We start from the raw sequence: 20549 nt of genomic DNA on the forward strand, positions 1-20549 counted from the left end.
TTGCAGCATCTATATGCAGCAGGCACCTTTATTAGAAATAAGCCAAAATAACAAATATGCAAGAGCTCAAGAGAATACTGTAATGCATAAGAATTGCAACCATCTAAACATGGAAACAAACTAGCAAGTAGAAGACAAAAGGCAGAACAGGAAAAGAACACTGAGAAAACTAAATCAAAGGTGCAGGATCTGGTGTGGCTGGTGACTCCATGACGCATATCACTAACATTGCTTCTGTCTTTAATATACTGTAGTGTGAAGTATACAGTACTGTAAACCATGCATTTCCAGCTAATCAAACTGTTCAGAGTTACATGATAATTCAGGCAATTTTGTTCAAGCAGGTTGGAGCTGAAGTCTGCAGGACCATATCTACCAGGAAACAATACATATCCATCAGCATATTAAATTTACTTTCATTCTAAATGACTGAATGACTAATCAGATAAGGGTGTGTTAATGTGTCTACAGATGACTGACTGTCATTCTTCATCATTCCTTACACAGTAAATCCTGTTTCATCTTGAGAACCAGTTTCACTAGTTTTGCTGAAATGTTCTGATTAAAAGCTTTTCTCTTCCGTCCTCAGTTATTTTCATGTAGGTGGTGAAGTGGGAAACATAGAGTGGATCATCAACAGCCGGAGATCTGGCAAGTACTTTTTTAGCATTTTATTTGAACCTGTAACTGATAACTAATGACAATTACTAGAAATATTTAATTATAAGAAAATAATCTTTAACTTTCAGTGGCAAATTAATTATTATTTTTTTTTAATTTATTTCTTTAGTGGATGGACTGGCAGTGAAGTTATCTAAATTTGAATCTCCACCAATTAAGAATCTAAAGTTTAATGGAAAAAAGTTAAATGGAAAACTCTTGTATATCGCAAAGTTTTACACTCACATGAGGTGGTTTTTCAGGCAATTTGAAAAAGGAATATATTGCAAAACTGCAATGGAAACTGCAATGGTTTTTTCACATTTACAGGTCACTTGGCATATGTAAAAGTCACTTGATCATTCTTTAAAGGTACACTCCACTTTATTTGAAAATAGGCTCATTGTCCAACTCCCCTAGAGTTAAACAGTTTAAAGAGTTTTACGGTTTTCAAATCCATTCAGCCGATCTCTGGGTCTGGCAGTAGCACTTTTAGCATAGCTTAGATCATTGAATCTGATTAGACCGTAAGCATCTCACTCAAAATGATCATATATAATGACGATATTTAAAACTTGACTCTTCTCTAGTTACATTGTGTACTAAGACTGACTGAAAATGAAAAGTTGCGATTTACATTTAACATTGGTTATTGGAAACGGCGTCAATTCGAAATATCATAAATATCTTGGACAACATCATAAATATCTTGGACTGACATTTAATAACATTTTAGACATTCAAAGCATATATTCACAAATTTGTAAAGGAAGTTTTAATTTCAAGTTCAGCAGTGTTTCTAGAGAATGCACCTTTTATTTTAACTGACTGAATAACAGCACAGATGAGAGTTTAGATAACTGTCATTCTTCTCATTCTTGCATCTCGTTCTGCCAGAGGTGAAAGAAATTTCAGAGCTGCTGTTCAACACGACAGCTCAGAGGACAAAAACGACAGATGTACAAAAAAAAAGGTAAGAGTTTAATCTTACTGTATTTGTTTTGATGGACTGTCATCTTATGATGTGTCTTTTGTCACTTTGTACTTCTTTAATGTTGGGCAGAACTCACTTTGATGATTTTATTTAAACATTTTCATGTAATGTATAAACAGAGGATCAAGTGTAAAGCTGCTCATTTTGATATTGTCACATGGTGTGAAATCACTGTTTTTCTCATTTTTTTTATTTAGTGAGGGAGTGTAACACTTTATAATAACTTTCATGAATAAATCATAAACAAACATAATGCTTAACGGATCATTAGTTAAAGGGTTTAAAAGGTGCACATCTGTTCAGCAGATCCATCTCCAGTGGTCATGAATAGACCAGTGTGCTTCATTGACACGGAGTCAGATGGGAAGTTGCGTGTGCAGCAGTCAGCGCTGCAGATCTTGCAGCAGATCCAGCAACCGGTGGTGGTGGTGGCCGTGGTGGGGTTATACCGCACCGGGAAGTCCTACCTGATGAACTGCCTCGCAAGGAAACAAAAAGGTTAGACTCAGACACAACGTTTATAGCTCAAAGCAAGCTTAATAGAACCATCATGCAGTTCAAAGAAATTACATTACATGCTTAAAAGTCATTGTCATTATCAGGGTTTGCGTTGGGCAGCACAGTTGAGTCTAAGACGAAAGGCATCTGGATGTGGTGTTTGCCCCATCCCACTAAATCAGGAACCACTCTAGTGCTGCTGGACACAGAGGGACTTGGAGACATGGACAAGGTTATGTAACTAATAAACTACAAAAACACTACTAGTATCAGATGTCACAAGCAGTTTCATGGGTCCAAGAATACTTTAACTTTCAAAGTAGAGGTAACAATATTCACATAAAAAACTGCAGTGTTACGAGTTTTCCACAGTGCAGTGTTTCAAAGCTGAAAGACAAAAATAAGGTGCTTCTATATTAGAGCACCTAAAATTGAAATCAAGAATTTAAACTCCTGGGGCGTCGACGGTGGCACCGACAATGCCAATTGCATCTAATCGTGACAGGAGCAAAAAGAACCTAAAATTCTCACTCATTGTGTGGATGGATGGCTAAACCACAGCAACAAGTGTTTTGTGAGGGTAAACAAATGAAGATGAAGAATGGGAGCTTCTGAATAAAAGCCACTTATTTTCCAAATAGAAAAACTTATAAAGTGATGCTGATAATTGAACATTGAAAAAAAAAAAAAACTTAGACCCCTGTCCATAATTGTCTTTATCACAGGGAGACCAAAGGCATGACACCAACATCTTCTGTCTGGCTGTGTTACTCAGTAGCACTCTGGTCTACAACAGTCGAGGGACGATTGACAGCAAGGCTGTAGAGGAGCTGCAGTATCCTTCTGACCATTTATACAGAATGTTTGGTATATACTGTCACGGGAGGAGCAAAGCGACAGACACAGTGGGCATGACGTCAGGCCTCGGAGAGGCTTTTATTAAACAATATAAACAAAAGTGTCCAAAAGGGGAAATAAAAGTGTCCAAAATAAATAGGGGATCTGGTGTCCTCGATGTGCAGGGGTTCCGTGAAGGAGGTGCAGTGTTCAGAAGGGAAGGGTCCAGGTAAGGGGCGGAGTCCGGCGGCTGCACTCGCTCCCCGCCGGGGTCCGCGGCACAAGGGGTAGGGGCTTCCTTCAGCGGCTTAATCCACCTTTCATCACGGCACTTCCTGAGGCGGGTAAATCGGCCCGGCATCCTGGCCCGCAGCCGTCTGGGTGCCGACTCATCACAATACATATACAGACTGTTCCAAAACTTTTTATTAAAAATCACTGGACTACATAAAAGGAAAGAACAAAATGTTTCAGTGTTCATCAAAACACAATCGTCAGTTGTAAAAACATAGGAAGTAACACTGGCAAATATACACATAGTTCACAACTACCAAGTTGTCTGCATAGTATGCTTTCCAGAGCAGATGTTATTCCCTGCCACTTATGGTAGTGCCCCTCCTCCTCTCTATACATTATCCATACAGCACTGTGGCATAGTTACTGAAACAACATTATAGGTGTGGGACAGATGATACCCCCTCCTCTATTCTGTAAGGGAAACTTTAAATTTAGCTCAAAAGGAATTAATTATGATATTTATCAGAAATTTGGACAGAATCACTGTTCTACAGATCATCAGTTGAATCAGCCAGAAAACACTATTTATTAGCACAGTAACAAGATTGGCAGATATTAACTTGTAAGTGTTGCGATTTAGCTCAAAGGGAAATGTATATAAATAATGACAATTAATTATGATTAATTACAATTACTTATATCAGCTGCCAGTAGTAACTGTAGCAGAATCAATTTTCCATCAACTAATCTGTTCGCTCAGTGAACATTCAGTATAATCTTTATATCAACTCTAAGAAATTATATTTTCTTGACCACAGAAAATAACTTTCTTAAAGTACCATTGCATTAGAGCAAGTAGCTTGAATCGGAATCGTAAAGGGACATTAATTTGCAAGGCAGAATCAGAATCAAAACTCATGTAATTTGTGCACAATAGTTTATTAACGAAGGACTAACACATAACTAATCTAAACAAACAAACATGAAATCACTCATACATGGGGGAATGGTCAGTGAGAAGCAGTTAGAGAGAGACAAGGAAATGAAGCTATGAAAAGAGTCAGTTAACCACCTGCTGTGAAACCATCAGTGCTGTCTACAGCTTATACTAAACCTGTGTTTGTTTAGTTAAGTGTACGATACTTGCATTGCCTTGGTCGTTGAACAAGTGTCCAAATGCAGTCTCTGAAAGTCTTGATGGTTTGGAGCAGTGGTGGTTTTGGAATTGCAATCACGTTCTTCCGGGTCTGAAGAGTGATGAATTCCAAAGATGTCCTGACTCGTTGGTGACTGGGAGTTTCTTCCCATGTGAAAAGTGAAGAAGAACCAAGAGCTGAGAGGGACCCAGCTGAAGTCCTGTGATCTTTGGAGAATGGAAAGACAAGGCCGCAAGGCCTGGCGCACGCTTAGGGAAGTCCTGAAGAGTTCTAGCTCATCTTCTTAGGTTCTCCAAGAACCGCTGACTGGCTGAGGCGAGTCATGAAGATGAATTCCAGGGTTGAGTGGAACTGTCTGGCTCTTTGTGGTCGAGAGCCACAGCTCTGTATGTTGGGCCTATCGGGCCCGCCGGGCACGCCCTGTGCCGGCTCAGGCTCCCCGTGGATTCCTCCACATGGGCAGCAATCGGAAGATGTTGCAGACAAGTGAAGAGAGTAAAGAGGAAGAGAAGAAGAGGGTTCGATGCCTTTAAGCTCTATGGAGGCTGCGCCTCCAGGAAGTCCATGAACCAATGGTAACTTTCACCTTTGGAGGGAAAGTTTACGACTCTTTGTCTGTGAGCATGGTATTTTACATATGCAATTCGATTGGGTGCTGATGCAAAAACTAATAAGGTTTCTTAAAACACTAATATGTTGCATAGGTATCAACTAGGGATGCACCGATACCACTTTTTTCAGTACTCGCCCGATACCGATACTTTTATTTTTGGTACTTGCCGATTCTGAGTACCGATACCGATATTTTAAAATTTACAGGTGGATTTGTAAAATATAGGGTACAGAAACTAAAAGAATATGTATAATGTTAGTTGGTCAACTTTATTTATCAAATAGATACAGTCAAACCAAAATGTATTTAGAACCCATTATCATAAACTGTGTGCTGCACCCATATATATCAAAAATTGTCAAAAGATGGTGTATATCTGCTGTCTAAATAATTTTTGGGTTGACTATATATCCCTTAATTATTTTTTAATTTTTACACTTAATTATGCCAATTAAAATGTGTTTTGTTACTTTCAGTTTGTTTTTCTTGCTCTATGGTACATCATCTTCAATTTAATAGCATTAAACTGCTCAATTGCAGCGGCTCAGTACTGTAATCACGCGAACCACTCATTATGAATCTCCTAACTCTGATATTTTCAGAAATATAAGTCACGTTTTTTTTATCTGAAATATGCTGCTATTTGGGCTACAATCCACAGCGACTCAAATAATGGAGAATCACTGGTGAAGCAAAACATCGCATCGCATTTCACACGGGCTGCTATAGTTTCACTTTCGCCAGATATTTGTGTATGCGTAAGGTTGAAAAAAAAAACAATGTTTATAGCGAATGCCCCTATATATATATATATATATATATATATATATATATATATATTTATATATATATATATATATATATATATTTATATATATATATATATATATATATATTTATATCTACGAATTTGTTTTAATCCAAAAGATGCGTGTGCTAAATATGCGAACATCAATGAAGATCAGGCAACAGCACGCGCTCTCTCTCTCTGTCTCACGCTTTCTCTCTCGCTCCCTCTCTCTCTCTATACCATTAAATAACTTGTGAATTGATTTACTTAGATTGTTTTTGACATATCTCACCAAACTACAAACTTTCCAGTGATGTCAAGGCGGAATATTAACTCGACAAGCCCGCACATCTTAGCCGCCATGCGCTCAATCCAATCTGCATGCTTTGTCTATCAGCTAACGCGCACCAGTTATACAAGCTTAATACTGAATGTTTAACATTATATTACTTACATACACATACTTCGTAGACATCCGTATACTCTAATGACTCCATTCTGCTGTCTGCTGTTTTGTTGTCGGTGTTTCTTTGCCTGAATATGCACTTGTCACATGATGTTTATATCGGGGCATTGTAACGAGTACGAGTACGAGTACAGGAGCTCAGTATCGGGCCTGATACCGATACCAGTATCGGTATCGGTGCATCCCTAGTATCAACATCTAATTTACTTTATCTAATTTACTATTTATCTTTTAGATCATCAAAATACAAATTCAAAGAAACCAAACATGACATAGGTGGTATATACAACTAGTCATCTATCATAACACATGCATAAAACAGTAGAAAGACAAATACAAATACAACAGACAAAAATTAAAATACAATGCAGTAATACTGTACACAATGACCTGGGCTATGTGTGATAGGAAGGTCAAAGAAAGGTTTGTCTGTGAATGAATAGGATAGAGTCTATCTCTATAGGCATTGTGTCTTTCCTATGGCAAATGTAGCATGGGCAGATGTGCATTCCTTGAAGCAATAAAACCTCTTATCAGATAGTCGTCCTGGCAACTGAGCCCTTTTGGGGTGTTAGTTGCTTTGGGGGTTGTCTCCAGAGCTCCAGCATGTAGCTGGCCTTTTTGGGTTTAAAGACTGTTTATTAAATGTAACAATTAATGTATTTCTGTTTGGTCCAGACGCTACATAAGCAAAAAACACAAGATGCTTCTCTTTTCAATATGCTTAAGACTTTATTGGACAAATCTAAGACATCTAAACTGAAATTCCAAGTTTATAGCAATATATGCAGTTTCTTAGACCTAAAACAACCATCAATCAAATACAGTCAGGTGCATATATACTTGGACCTTGACACAATTTTTATAATTTTGACTCTATATGTCACTAGAATAGATTTAAAATGAAACAATCAAGATGAAGTTAAAGTGCAGACTTTAACCCAGTGGTTCTCAATCCTGGTCCTGGGGGCCACCTGCTCTGCACATTTTGCATGTCTCCCTTATTTAACACACCTGATTAAGATCATCAGCTCATTAGGAGAGAGATCCATGAACTGAACTAAGGAGTTGATGATCTAATCAGGTGCGTTAAAAAAGGGAGACATGCAAAATGTGCAGAGCAGGGGGCCCCCAGGACCAGGATTTAGAACCGCTGGGTTAAAGTGCAGAGCAAAATGTGCAGAGCAGTGGGCCCCGAGGACTGGAGTTGAGAACCACTGCTCTGTAGCAGCTGATCTGAAAAACTAATTGTAATCAAAGCTGCAAGCAGCATTGAAAGGACCCTTGCACCCCGGCTTACTGCCACAGAGTGGCTTTAGAAAAACAGTGAATGGCGAGAAATATGCATTTAAAGTGTTAAATATAGGAGGAAAATGTCAAAGTAATTTATCTGTGCCAAACTTCCTGCTGCCAGCTGGTGGCGCTCTAACTATAACTGAATATTGACATGTTAAGTTTGGTGCAGATCAAATATTGCATGTTAAAGTTAGTATGAACAAAGTAATTTCCTGTTGCCAGCTTTGATTATAACTATTTGGCCTTAAACTGCTCTGTCAATTTTGATTGGACACATAAAAGTAATACATCACCTGAATCTGTAAAAGGTCTTCTTTAATTTGTGTATGCTCACCATATCAACAAAACTTTGTTTTTTTTTAAATAGAGAAAATACACAGGGTGCCCTTTCAGTCCTCTCTACTTGAATATCCTATTGAAATACATCACTAAAATGAACTGAAACTCAGCAAATACATGACACATAGACATGAGAAATAAATCATCTCAGGTTACGACTGTAACCCTGGTTCCCCGAAGGGAACGAGACGCTGCGTCTCCAAATGCTTTGGGGAATGCCTTCAGCATAAACACGCTCTGAATCAAATGTGTAATCAGTCCAATAGAGAATTGAGACGTCATAGGCGGGTGATGTCACGGACCAGGAAGCTTTAAAGCACGTGCGCTGGAACCGGCATTCAGCTTAAGGAAGAAGCGAATGCTCGCAGGGAATTTCTGCACAGGGCAGCTCTGTGGACGTATGTGTCCAGTGCTTAATCTGGACACATAAAATTAAGCTTTTGCTGGTCCGGATCCCGAAAGGGAGGAGGACAGAAGGCCTGGAACTTCGGAACATACCCCGGTTTGGGGTAAAGGAAAGCTTTAGCCATGCCAGGGGCAAACTCTAGATGGGAAGGGGCCACAGAGAGGGCCTGAAGATCTACTCTCTTTAGAGACATTAAAGCCAAAAGAAGGACAGTCTTCACCGAGAGATGATGATCAGAGGACTCTTCAATAGGCCGTACTGAAGGCCTCAGCCTCAGCGCACCGCAGAGGAAATGTACTACAAGGGGATCCTTGCCCACTGACAGGCCACCAAGTGGGGCGTGGTAGGCCGAAATAGCCGCCATGTAGACCCTCACGGTGGAGTGGGCTAACCCTGCGGAGAACCAATCCTGCAGAAACTCCAGCACTGTACAAACTGGGCAGTTAACTGGGTCCTGCTGGCAGTGTCCACTTCAGGCCGTACAGTTTCCTTGTGGAGGGAGCTCTGGATTGGAGGATGGTCTCAACAACCTCGGTTGAGAGACCGGAAGCTACGAGGTGTGCCCCCTCAGAGGCCACACCCATAACTTCCACAACGCACCCTCTCCAGAACTCCAGGGAGCAAAGCGTTCGGGGGAAAAGCGTACAGACGAAGCCTTGGCCACATCTGTACCATGGTATCCAGCCCCAGTGGAGCTGGGTGAGTCAGAGAGAACCAGTGGGGACATTGCGCATTCTCCTGAGTCGCGAAGAGGTCCACCTGAGCCTGGCCAAAAACTCTCCAAATCTGCTTTACCACCTCAGGGTGAAGCATCCATTCCCCGGGCCTCGGTCCCTGTCTCGACAGGATGTCTGCTCCCATATTGAGATGCCCAGGAACATGAACTGCTCTCAGCGAGAGGAGTTTGTTTTGGGACCGCACAAGGATCTGGTGTGCCAGCTTGTACAAGGGGTGCAAATGCAGACCTCCCTGGTGGTTGATGTAATAGACCACCGCTGTGTTGTCGGTGCGAACCAACACATGGCGGCCTATTAGGTCCAGGAGAAAGTGTTTCAATGCTTGAAACACGGCCAGCATCTCCAGGCAGTTGATGTGCCAAGTGAGATGGCGACCGTGGGTGGAGTGGCCACTCATAACCGCACCCCAACCGGTGAGAGATGCATCCATCGCTAGCGTTACGCGGTGACAAGGAGCTCCTAACACCGGGCCCTAAGACAGGAACCAAGGCTTCTTCCACATGTCTAAGGCACGTAGGCATCGCCACTTGACCTTGATCATGCGGAACGGGTTTCCCGAGGGAGAACCCCTTGGTCCTGAGCCACCACTGCAGGGGTCTCATGTCTCAAGCAGGCCAAAAGGTATCACGTTGGACGCAGCTGCCATCAGACCCAGCAGTCGCTGGAACTGCTTTACAGTGAGTGACCGTCCTTCTTTTACTCTAATGACTGCAGTGAGGATCGACTCGATCCGAGCAGGTGACAAACGTGCCTGCATCATGTTCCATTACCAGACCCTGCTCGGGGCTCACCACAGTGGGGAAGACCCCGTTGAAAGATGGCGGCAGAGCGCCGAATTGAATGCGATAACCTCGCTCTACAGTGCGCAGGACCCATGCAGATACATTTGGCAGTAGCTTCCACGCTGCCAAATAATCTACTAGGGGAACCAGTCTCTCGAGACTGGCCTCTGGATTTATGTGAACCGCTAGCTCGGTGTCCTGTAACGGCACACCGGCAGGAACTAACCAAACTAACTGTTCTAGAGACCCCCTCAGGGGTGGCGAGCTCCGCTACGTTGCCGGGCGGAAAAGACTGTGGTATGGGCTCGCCGGAGGGTGCGCATGATGGTCTCCTGAGGGCACTGAGGAGAGACGGACACCATGGAATGCGGTGCACCCTGCCCCTCCCCAGCAGGGGCTGCCCTCGGTGGTTCTGCACAACCGTCAGGACCGCTTCGTCGAGAACTTCTTCGCCTGAAGCACGATCCTTAGGACAGGCCTCGGCTTAGAAGCCCCCGACTTCGAGCGCCGCTGTTCTCGGTCCCGCTGTGGAGGAGCACGAGAAGAGACTCTCTGTTTTTGCACTGCCCTGTATGAGGCAGGGACAAAGAGACGGGCCGAGAATGGTTTCCCCCACGATCTCGACACCTCAGTGTGGAAATTGGGGAAGAACGGCAGGCTCCGGTGTGAAGGAGGAGGCCTATTACGCAGGAAGCGTTCATCTAATTTGCTTTGCTGCGGTTCAGCTTGTTTCTCAGCAGGCCAGTCGATGTTTAACTTGGCTACCGCACGAGTAACTACCTCCAACAACTCCTCATACTGGGGCGATTGTGGGGGGAAGTAGCCGCAGAGCGGGTTTCCGATCCCTGAGAACGAGCCCCGGATCTACCAGGTGAGGAAGGAAATAGGGATAACCCATCTCCATTCCCTCCAGCAGATCCAACTGCGAACCCCACGAGTGCAGCCACCAGACCGGACCTGCGAGAAACGCTAGTGAAGGCTCCCTCCTTGAAGAGAGCCTCCTGGGAGCGGAGAGCACGCAGGGGAAGCCGCTCGCAGTGTGGGCAGTCAGCCCCCTCGAGAGCCGACTCTGCGTGATCCACTCCCAACCAAACCACGCACATCCCCGAGTGTGTATCCCCGCTCAGAATAAAACACGAGTAGGGAGGAACACACGGCTTGTAACATGGCTTACTTTTATCTTTTTCTAGGTGCTTCTGCTTAAGGGACTTTTTAGACATTGTGTCTCAAAATAAAGTGGTACGAACTAGTACCGAAAAACAGACACGACACAGACACACACTGAGCGCTTCGCTGAATGAATGAAGCTGAATGCCGGTTCCAGCGCACATGCTTTAAAGCTTCCTGGTCCGTGACGTAACCCGCCTATGACGCCTCGCTTCTCTATTGGACTGATTACACATGTGATTCAGAGTGTGTTTACGCTGAAGGCTTTCCCCAAAGCTTTTGTAGACGCAGCTCGAGTTCCTGAAGGGGAACTATAGAAAGCTTGAAATGTCTTTTAAATGAAGTAAGTCTCGAAAAGAAATATTCAGTGTTAAAGTGACCTGTATGAAACCAACGGGATGTTCTGTTTTTCCTCTCTGAGCTCATTATATCCAATTAGATTACGCCCACACACTGTTGGCGCTATTGATATTACAAACATTCACGTGAGATGTGTGACATGTAAATGCATCACCATAAACAAAGCAGCAACATGTTCATCTCGGATACTTTTCGTTTTTGGAAGAAAACACTGAGAGGAATAAGCCTTGTATTTACCTCAGAAGAAGACGTGCTTTAATGCTAAGCTGAACCTCACAAACAAAGCGCGCGTGTGGCTGGGGCTAGCGTAGTACGTCAGGCCAATGTTTCTTATTGGGATTAGATAATGTGCTGTTGTGACATAAACTTGAACGCATTTATTAGTTGGACTTTTCAAAAAATATAATTCCTGACTAAAGTGTGTGAAATCGAAATCAACATTTTGAAATATGGGCAATATTAGTGATTGCTAATGTAACAATATATATGTAATATAGTGTAATAATATATATGCTGTTTTTTTTTTACGTTCTGTTCATCAAAGAAACCTGAAAAAAAATCTGCTCAGCTGTTTCAATTATTTTTCAAATAATAATAATAATAATAATGATAAATGTTTCTGAGCAGCAAATAAGAATATTAGAATGATTTCCGAAGGATAATGAGACTGGAGAAATTATGATAAAAACATCAGCTTTAAAAAAAACAGGAATAAATGAAATTTTTAAATATATTCAAATAGAAACCAGTTATTTTAAATAGTAAAAATATTTCAAAATTGTACAGTTTTTTGCTGTACTTTGGATTAAATAAATGCAGGCTTGGTGAGTGGAAGAGGCTTCTTTAAAAAAAAAAAAAAACATTCCAAATCTTACTGTTCAAAATTGAAACAGTAACAGCGTTGGATTTGAAGCAGAGCTGTAGAGACTGATCTGTGTATTTTATTTTTCAAAATAAGAATGTTTATCTTTCAATATATAGGTTATCTGTATTATTGCTAAATAGAAGGACATTTTCTTGATCAGCTGATGTGCACCATTTGAATTCTCTTTATTGCCATCCCCGTTACTCATTTTCAAAACTTAAGCTAATAAAAATTATTTGCGGAGCACCACAGCACAGATCAGACTATCGGAGCTGGTGATTTAACTGTAAATTAAACACCAATGACACTGAAAAATGCCACTAAAATAAATGAGTAGTCTTTTTACATTTTGGGCTGCCATTTAAAGGGTTACTCCACCCCAAAATTAAAATTTTCACTTACCCCCATGTCGTTCCAAAACCATAAAAGCTTTGTTCATCTTCGGAACACAATTTAAGATATTTCAGATGAAAACCGGGAGGTTTGTGACTGTCCCATTGACTGCCAAGTAAATACCACTGTCAAGACCCAGAAAAGTATGAAAGACATCATCAAAAAAGTCCATCTGCCATAAGTGATTCAATCTGAATTTTATAATTTTTTTATTATGATTTTATTCAACAATTCGTCTCCCCCGTGTCAGCATAGCGCCATTTTGGAGACTATCCACTGGACGCAAACTGCGTACGCCATTCTGTGTTAGCCACACCACACGGATACGTTTTCTACGTATATTTACGCTTTGTTTTGAATAAAAACAACGTATCTGGTGTACAGTTTGTGTCCAGCGGTCTTCCTGCATTTCTTCATTTAATATTTATGTTTAATAATATAAATTATGTTTAATATTCAGCCTAATACTTGTTACAGAGAATAAAGGACGAGAGGCGAGCGGATCCATTTGTGAGCCTTTATTATTGGGACGAGACAGATACATGGTCGTACAGGCAGGGTCAAATCAACGGTAACAGGAGTATCAGAGGCGAGACGAGAGAGAATAGTCCTTTAACAAGCGATAATCCGAAGGCAGGCGGCGAACAGTCGAAAACGGGGAGCCAGGCGAGGGAATCAGAAACACAAGGAACAAGAAACCAGAGAACATTAAACAAAGGGAGAAACACTATCAACAATCCGTGACTTGCAAGGGGAAAGTCCGGGGTTTTTTTTATAGTTCCACCTTGGCCCTCCAGACCAGCAGTGTCACCCTGGATCTTCATCTCTTTGGCTTCGCCTAGGGCTCCACCTTCCATGGCTCCAAGTATGTTGAGTATGCACTCCGTCTGCCCTAGTCAGTAACTGCACTTCCCAGCAGCCCTCCTGTATTCACTCGGCCATCACTTGCACCTGTTCCCCTTGTCTGGTCTCAACTAGGACAGACTCCTACCTGTGAGGACTCCCTTGTTTGATTACAGTTACATAATCTGTAGGTTTATTTTTCTTTTGTGCATGAGACAAATAAAGAGGTCAGTTGCACTCACAACTGATGATAGTCTCAATATTGTCAACCCAATTAATATATTCCACAGGCTTTCTGAATAATGAATTCCATTATTTTATTCCATAACTGAAGTGTCAATATTATAAACTGGAATTATACAAATAGAAATGCAAATTCAGTTACACAGTATAATATTTAAATAATATTTATATCTGGTCACTTATTTCTTGCGTTTTCTCTGATCGGATAGCTATTTGTTATAATGTTTCCATTTACACTTGGCCAGATAAATGTTTCTTTGCAAAAGGATATAAATCCAATCTTCAATTCCTGTGCTATATGCAAATTTAACGGCATTTATGTCAATGAAAGTGGTTTTAACAACCAGATGCATTTACACTTGACTACTGTATGTATAATGAGTTGTCGCTTTGTGTTCATGCCTTAACAAACTGTCAGATGTGTTACTGAACTAGCAGAGTGCATCAAGGTCAAATCATCAGATGAGGATGCTGACAATTCAAGAGATTTTGTGAAGTTCTTCCCTAATTTCATCTGGGCTGTGAGGGACTTCACACTGGAGCTAAAGATTGATGGCAAAGATATAACAGAGGATCAGTATCTAGAGTTTGCTCTGAAGCTGAAAGATGGTAATTTACACCCCTCAATCACTTTTTTTTTCAGTTTTTGTAACTAGTTTTTCAGACTTGATGGTTTGTCAACAGATCTTCCATTTTACTATTTTTAAATTTGAAAAATGTATTAAAGTAATATTTATGGTTTCAAAACATTACTATGCTAGTAGTCTCAGTATTTTATGCCCAGTCACAATAGTATTAGTAGCTCAACCAGTTACATTCATTAAACAGACATGCTCTTCACTAGAACCAAGAGCAGCTAGAGGATGTGCTTATCTTTTCTAGGCACTTCAAAAAAAGTGATGGAGTACAACCTTCTCAGAGAGTGCATCCGAAACTACTTCCCTTCCAGGAAGTGCTTCACTTTCCCCTTTCCAACCACCCCAGAAAATATGTCTTGCCTGGAGCGCTTGGATTCTGCTGACATAAGGTTTCTAAAGGCCACACATAATTTATGCAAGTTTGTCTTTCATGACAACAATATAAAGAGGCTGAAAGATGGATACACAGTGACTGGAAAAGGTAATTCAAAAGAAAAATTGTGTACAGTATACATCTGCTTTATTTCAGTGTTTGATTTCTTTCTTTCCCTGAAGTTCTGGGTCATCTGGCAAAAATGTATGTGGACACCATCTCCAGTGGGGCTGTTCCATGTATGGAGAATGCTGTGATTGCCATGGCAAAGATTGAAAATGAGGCTGCGGTGAAGGAGGGCCTTGAGGTTTACCAGAGTGAAATGGAGAAGCTGAAGAATTCCTTCCCTTTGGAACGGAAGGATTTGACTTCAAAACATCAACATGTCAAATGCATGGCGACACAAACCTTCATGAAGCGTTCGTTCAGGGACACTGAAGGGAAGAACCTGAAATCTCTAGAGGTATGCAATATCAGTTTAATGAAGATGTTGGTAAACCAATGACTGAGCAACCATCTGAAAATTTTGTCAGTTCTCAAGGCACATACTTTAAATAAAAGGAACTTAGTGTATTCCGTTTGTTGCCCTTTCCTGGCGAACAATAAATTGAAAAGATGATCAGACTGTTATCTGATTCATTATAAAATACAGAATTGCTATTGAAATGTTACATGTTATTTTTTTAGGAAAATATTAGTAAAGTCTTTGATGGATACCAGTGCCAAAATAAGCAAGCTTCAAAGAGACGATCTGAGGATCTCTTGTCATCCCTCTCTGCGCCAATGATGGAAAAACTCAAGCAGGGCTTCTATGCAAGACCTGGTGGCTATGATCTCTTTTGCAAGGATCTGGAGGACGTTAAGAAGAAATATAACAGCCAGGCCAATAAAGAATTCATGGTATTGTTCATATTAGAGAACATCCCAGGAACATTACCACTTTCTTCAACATTGTCATAATTATTATATGTGTGTGCATGACAATAGGCTGAAGAGGTCCTAGAGAAGTTCCTGAAGCAGAAGTCTGTTGATTCTAAAGCCATTCTGCAGGCTGACATGCAACTGACTGAGAATGAGAAAAAGATTAAGGGTAGGAATTTTAGGTCATAATATCCCAATTTCCCTGTTTGGAGTTTAATTACATACTACTTGAGCCATTATCATTGCAAAGAAATATCAGTGTGATCAAGACCAATACTCTACTAAAATAGCACAGCACTTCTGGATCCAAAACAAGTGAAGATTTGTGTAAACCTGTAGGAGTGGGTAAAAGTGGAAAAAAAAAATGTAAAAAGAAAAATGCAAAAATACAACTTAAAAAATACTCAGCAATCTGAGAAGGATCTGGGTGGGTGTTAAATAGTGTGTGTGATTGGCTACAGCTGTGTGTGTAATCAGAGCAATGAATGATGGGAAATGTAGTCCAGGGTGACATGCAACAGTTTGTGTAGTGTGAAAGTCAACGTAATGGCAGAGCGACATCTGGTGGCGAGTGGACGGAAAGCCACATATGTCCCAGTTAAGATATTACCATACAAAATCTGCCAGGGGTTACACTCCAGATGAGAAGCACTGCACAATGGGCCTCATTTATAAAGTGTGCATACACACAGATTTGAGGGTGTGAGGGTCTAATCAGGGTCTGAGCAGACATACATAGTTTTTCGTCAGAGTACTGCAGGTTTTTGGAAATGTAAGCTGTTCTTGCAGCTCGCTGATTTAAACTAAAGGATTTGGATAATGACTGGCGATCTTTTATATGTTAATGAGGTGAATTAAGAGTTATTACAAGGCAGAAAACAAAAACCATTCTGTTGCGCGCAAGCTCAAGGGGCCTCATTTATGAAACGAACGTACGACAGAAAATTGGGTGCAAAACTTGGAATTTATCAATATAGACGAGCGGTGGCTACGATCAAATCTCACGTCAGATCTGAGCTCGTGTACGCACGTTTTTGAGTTAGCCTGAATTTATGTGCAGCATAGAGAATTTCGGGGAATTGTATAATGATAGCATTTTGTTAATTTATATTAATTTCCTGGCCGACAAAAAAAAGCTTTTTTATTCTTTCGGAGTGTTAGATTTATATGTGCAAATAGCAGCATAAACAGACCATTAAGGAATTCACACATCATCGCAGCACCCACCTGCTGCACTTCAGTGAATGGAGAAAAACTGAAATTAAAAGGAATAATATAAATAGGGATAGCCTACATGAAATATATTTCTCTTAAATAATTAACAGATTAAGAAAAAAAAGAAACACTGCGACAAGTATAGGCCATTTTTGTTTTTGTGACACTCTTAATGGATTTTAATTGTTATATCTTTACTTTATTAAATGGAACTGATCGTGCAGGTGCCTCTTGCGCACACACTCAAATTTCAGTGTTGCTAACTTCACATTTCAGCCATTAATCAAGCTAAAACGCAGTTAACCAAACATAAAAGTTACACTGTTCAATTTAAAAGGTCCGCTGTAAAATCAGCGTGCAGTGCCAAAATAAACATTTGAACATGTGAAGGATAATTTAGGTGGATAACTGGAACACAAGTGAAGTACAAAGAATTGTTTACATCATGGATAATAGTTTAGTAACTGAATGTTACATGGCAAAAAATGGAAACATTTGGATATCGATGAGAGAGGCTTGTGAGCCCAATTCCATTAAGTTTCGCTTTACTCATTTATTTTAGCTCATGTTAGTATTCTGCATTCACTAGCATAATTTGTGTTTTACTTTATAGTTTAATATAAAATTTTATTGCTACTAATTTTTCATTCTTGTTCTTTAATACCATTCAATTTAAAGGGTTTGTTGTGGATTAGGAAGAACTAAATAGGCTATAATGTATATAAATGTTTTGTTATATTTATTGGTATTTAACATACATACTGTATATATTAATGCTATCGTTTGCAAATATATACGGTTAAAGGTTGTTTTTAGAGTAAGATCAATTTCTCTTTCATGAGTTTGCTTCCTCTTTTTGGCCAGGTTTTGTTTCTCTGTGTCGTAAAACTCTAGGGGCAAGGCTTCTAAATCGGAGTGTTTTTAGGGGCATGATATTTAAATGACGATTGTTTTCAGTCACCATATTTATCAATGTACGATCATTCGTATGACGGCATTGGTGGCATACGAATGTTTCATGAATCACACGTGAACTCTGTTGTAAGTTGATTTGTGCACACAGATCTGTGCTCGTTTCTACGTTAGATTGATAAATGAGGTCCAAGATCATTTGCGATTCATAGATTTCACATTTGAAATCATCAGTACCAATTTCTTTATCCTTGAAGTGAATTGACTGTACTGCCGCCTTAAACTTTGCATGGAGCTTCAGTGTGTGACCACTTTTATAGGAAAATATAACCCTTAAATATGATGGTTTGTGTCTTTTCTCTGTCTTTGAAGCATCTGTTTTTTTTTCCTTCTCTTTTTTGTCCATAAATGAGCAGAGGAAAAAGAGAAAGCAGCCCTCCTGAAGCAGGAAATCAAATTTAAAGAAGAGAAGCAACGACAACTAGAACAGAAATTTGAAGCTGAGAGACAAAGTAATGAAGAGAGGATGAGACAGATGAAGAAGATGGAGGAAGACATGAGGCTTCAGAGAAAGGAGGCTGAGCATGCCATGGAACGTAAACTGAGGGAGCAGGCTGCTCTGCTGGAGCATAGCTTTCAGGAGAAATCTGACAGAATGAGACAGGAGATGGATGACTTCAGGCGACAAAGTGCTGCAGCTGAGGTTTTCAGAGCTAATCAGATGGCAGTGATGATGGAAAACAGGAGATACATGGATGAAATGTACGCTATGCGTATGCAGGAGATGGCTTGTAAACCAGAGAACAAAGGTCGAGGAACAAGGAAAAAAAAAAAATAATACAATTTTTATAATAATTCTCAAGATGTAACTTGTTTTAAATTTTACATGTTATTGTCCACTTATTACATGACTTTCTGTAATACATAATTCTGACTGGTCAGTTGCATGGTTCAGTTTGTGATCACCTAATAACAGCTGGTAAATCTGATAACACATTTCTTTATTCAATGATTCTTGTATCACACCACAGAATAAACTGTTTAAACTCCAAAATTTCATGTTCACATAATTATTTAGTGAGAAGCCATATATGACTGCAATGACTGTACATTATCCCTTACTTACATGTTCATCTTTTTTGAAGTTGTTCATTCGTCTTGGCTATGCTTGCTAGGAACTGTTTTTCTTCAGTAAAATGTTCTCATAATGAGCAAAAACAACATTATCTAGTAATTTCAAACAGGGTTCCCACACTTTGGTTAACTTCAAATTCAAGGACCTTTTCAAGGACTTTCCAGGTCCAGTACCCTCAAATTCAAGGACCTAATATGGGGACACATTTCAAGTAAGAGCAAGGTTACATCATGTTACAGTTTCCATGTGTTAAACACAACTATGCAAAAAAAGCTTCTTTTTTTGGCAATTTGAAAGAGATAATATTCCATTTCTGTTTTGCATAACACTGAAGAACGTTCAGGTCTGCACCAGGCCAAGTCTTGGTCCTTTGGAATTCTGGCAAGCTATTCTTTGTAATCCTATCCTATCCTTATTATAATTAAGAAGTCCCCAAAGTAGCGCAATGACCATATCCCATATCAAAACTCAAATTATTTCACAGTACGTATTTCAAATGTATTTTACAGTCAACCTTGATCATAAACACACTTCCTACCAGTGGCCATCTCAAAACTTAATATCTTGCACAGTTTTAACACAGGTAAAATGCAGAATGTTTCAATACAAGCATTTCAGTCAAATGTAATTTATTCAATATTTCAAACATTTAACCCACGGGAGAAAATCAACCCTTCACAAAATCAAAACCAAAATCACCCAAATTCTGTGCAAAATTTGGCAGCCCTGCATCCAACACAAACTGTAGGAATCAGATTTAAACAATCATGGGTCAAGACAAGAGTAAGGAGAGATGACTGACAAATCATGCTGGAGGATTTGCTGCTCAGCAGATAATGGGCTCATTTCTAATCTTGTGATGTGTCCCTTTATATAGAAGATGTGTCCCCTTATATAGAATGCATGTGATCACGAAATTGAAAATGAAAGTGAATAGCTGCTCATTCAAAAGAGATTTAAATACTGTGTATACGATATCAGTTCCCTGATGCACAAAAAATTATATTCAGTATTAGAATAATTATGTGAGCATTCGGTAATGGCCCGAAATTCAACGGGAGCAGAATCAAGAAAACATCCAAAATGAGGACATGTCCTGGGAAAAGAGGATGTATGGTCACCCTAACTACAGAAAAATCAAGCAAGCTAGTATGCATAAGGCATGATGTGTTGGTGAAATAATACATTAGTGGACCGGAGGGAATAACATGTATTTTTTTTCCAGAAAACTTCTTGCACAAAATCAATTCAAGCACTTTCAATGACCTGTATCTATGTTTGTTAATTTTCAAAAACTTTCCAGGGCACTGAAATTGTTTTTTTAAGATTCTTTCAAGGATTTCAAGGACCTGTGGGAACCCTGTTTAAAGTTGGCTGTGTTTCCTTGCCATCAGCAAATAATTTTCCCAATTATGTTTATTTTAAAGCGTTTTTTTTTTTTTTTTTTTTTAATTACTGCTAAATATAGTTGGAAAAAAATTCCAACAGTGTTTTATCACAAACCTGGTTTGAGCAATTGTCATGTCGTGGTGTGCGGGGAATGAGGAGCATGACGAGGAGGTCCAGAACATGAACATTTATTAGACAATCCACAAAAGGAACAGGAACAGCAGGGAATCCAAATGCACGCAAAAGACTAGGAGACAATACTGACATTGAACATGAAACAAAC

The 20549-nt window shown here is 40.0% G+C and overlaps 1 protein-coding gene across 2 annotated transcripts; it reads left to right on the plus strand.

The window, feature by feature from the left end:
- The first annotated feature begins 589 nt into the window (after positions 1-589).
- LOC127160999 (guanylate-binding protein 1) lies at positions 590-18856 on the plus strand. 2 transcript variants are annotated; one of them, XM_051103650.1, is made up of 11 exons: positions 590-651; positions 1558-1633; positions 1961-2152; positions 2257-2384; positions 2878-2987; positions 14102-14292; positions 14566-14802; positions 14877-15157; positions 15382-15594; positions 15682-15784; positions 18159-18856. In XM_051103650.1, the coding sequence occupies exons 2-11, from the start codon at positions 1618-1620 to the stop codon at positions 18578-18580; spliced, it is 1893 nt and encodes a 630-aa protein (XP_050959607.1). In that variant the 5' UTR covers positions 590-651; positions 1558-1617; the 3' UTR covers positions 18581-18856. The 2 variants fall into 2 exon arrangements, with proteins under 2 accessions (XP_050959607.1, XP_050959606.1); XM_051103649.1 differs by lacking the exon at positions 590-651 and having other exon boundaries at positions 1557-1633; positions 1958-2152.
- Positions 18857-20549: the final 1693 nt, after the last annotated feature.

This window comes from Labeo rohita, unplaced genomic scaffold (genome assembly GCF_022985175.1).
Source record: "Labeo rohita strain BAU-BD-2019 unplaced genomic scaffold, IGBB_LRoh.1.0 scaffold_52, whole genome shotgun sequence".
Taxonomy (NCBI): Eukaryota; Metazoa; Chordata; class Actinopteri; order Cypriniformes; family Cyprinidae; genus Labeo; species Labeo rohita.

What these genes read in the sequence shown, in the direction of transcription:
- LOC127160999 (XM_051103649.1), top strand. An exon ending in AGAACCTGAAATCTCTAGAG is followed by an intron (nt 15,158 to 15,381) that starts GTATGCAATATC and finishes TTATTTTTTTAG; the next exon opens with GAAAATATTAGTAAAGTCTT. An exon ending in GAATGAGAAAAAGATTAAGG is followed by an intron (nt 15,785 to 18,158) that starts GTAGGAATTTTA and finishes ATAAATGAGCAG; the next exon opens with AGGAAAAAGAGAAAGCAGCC.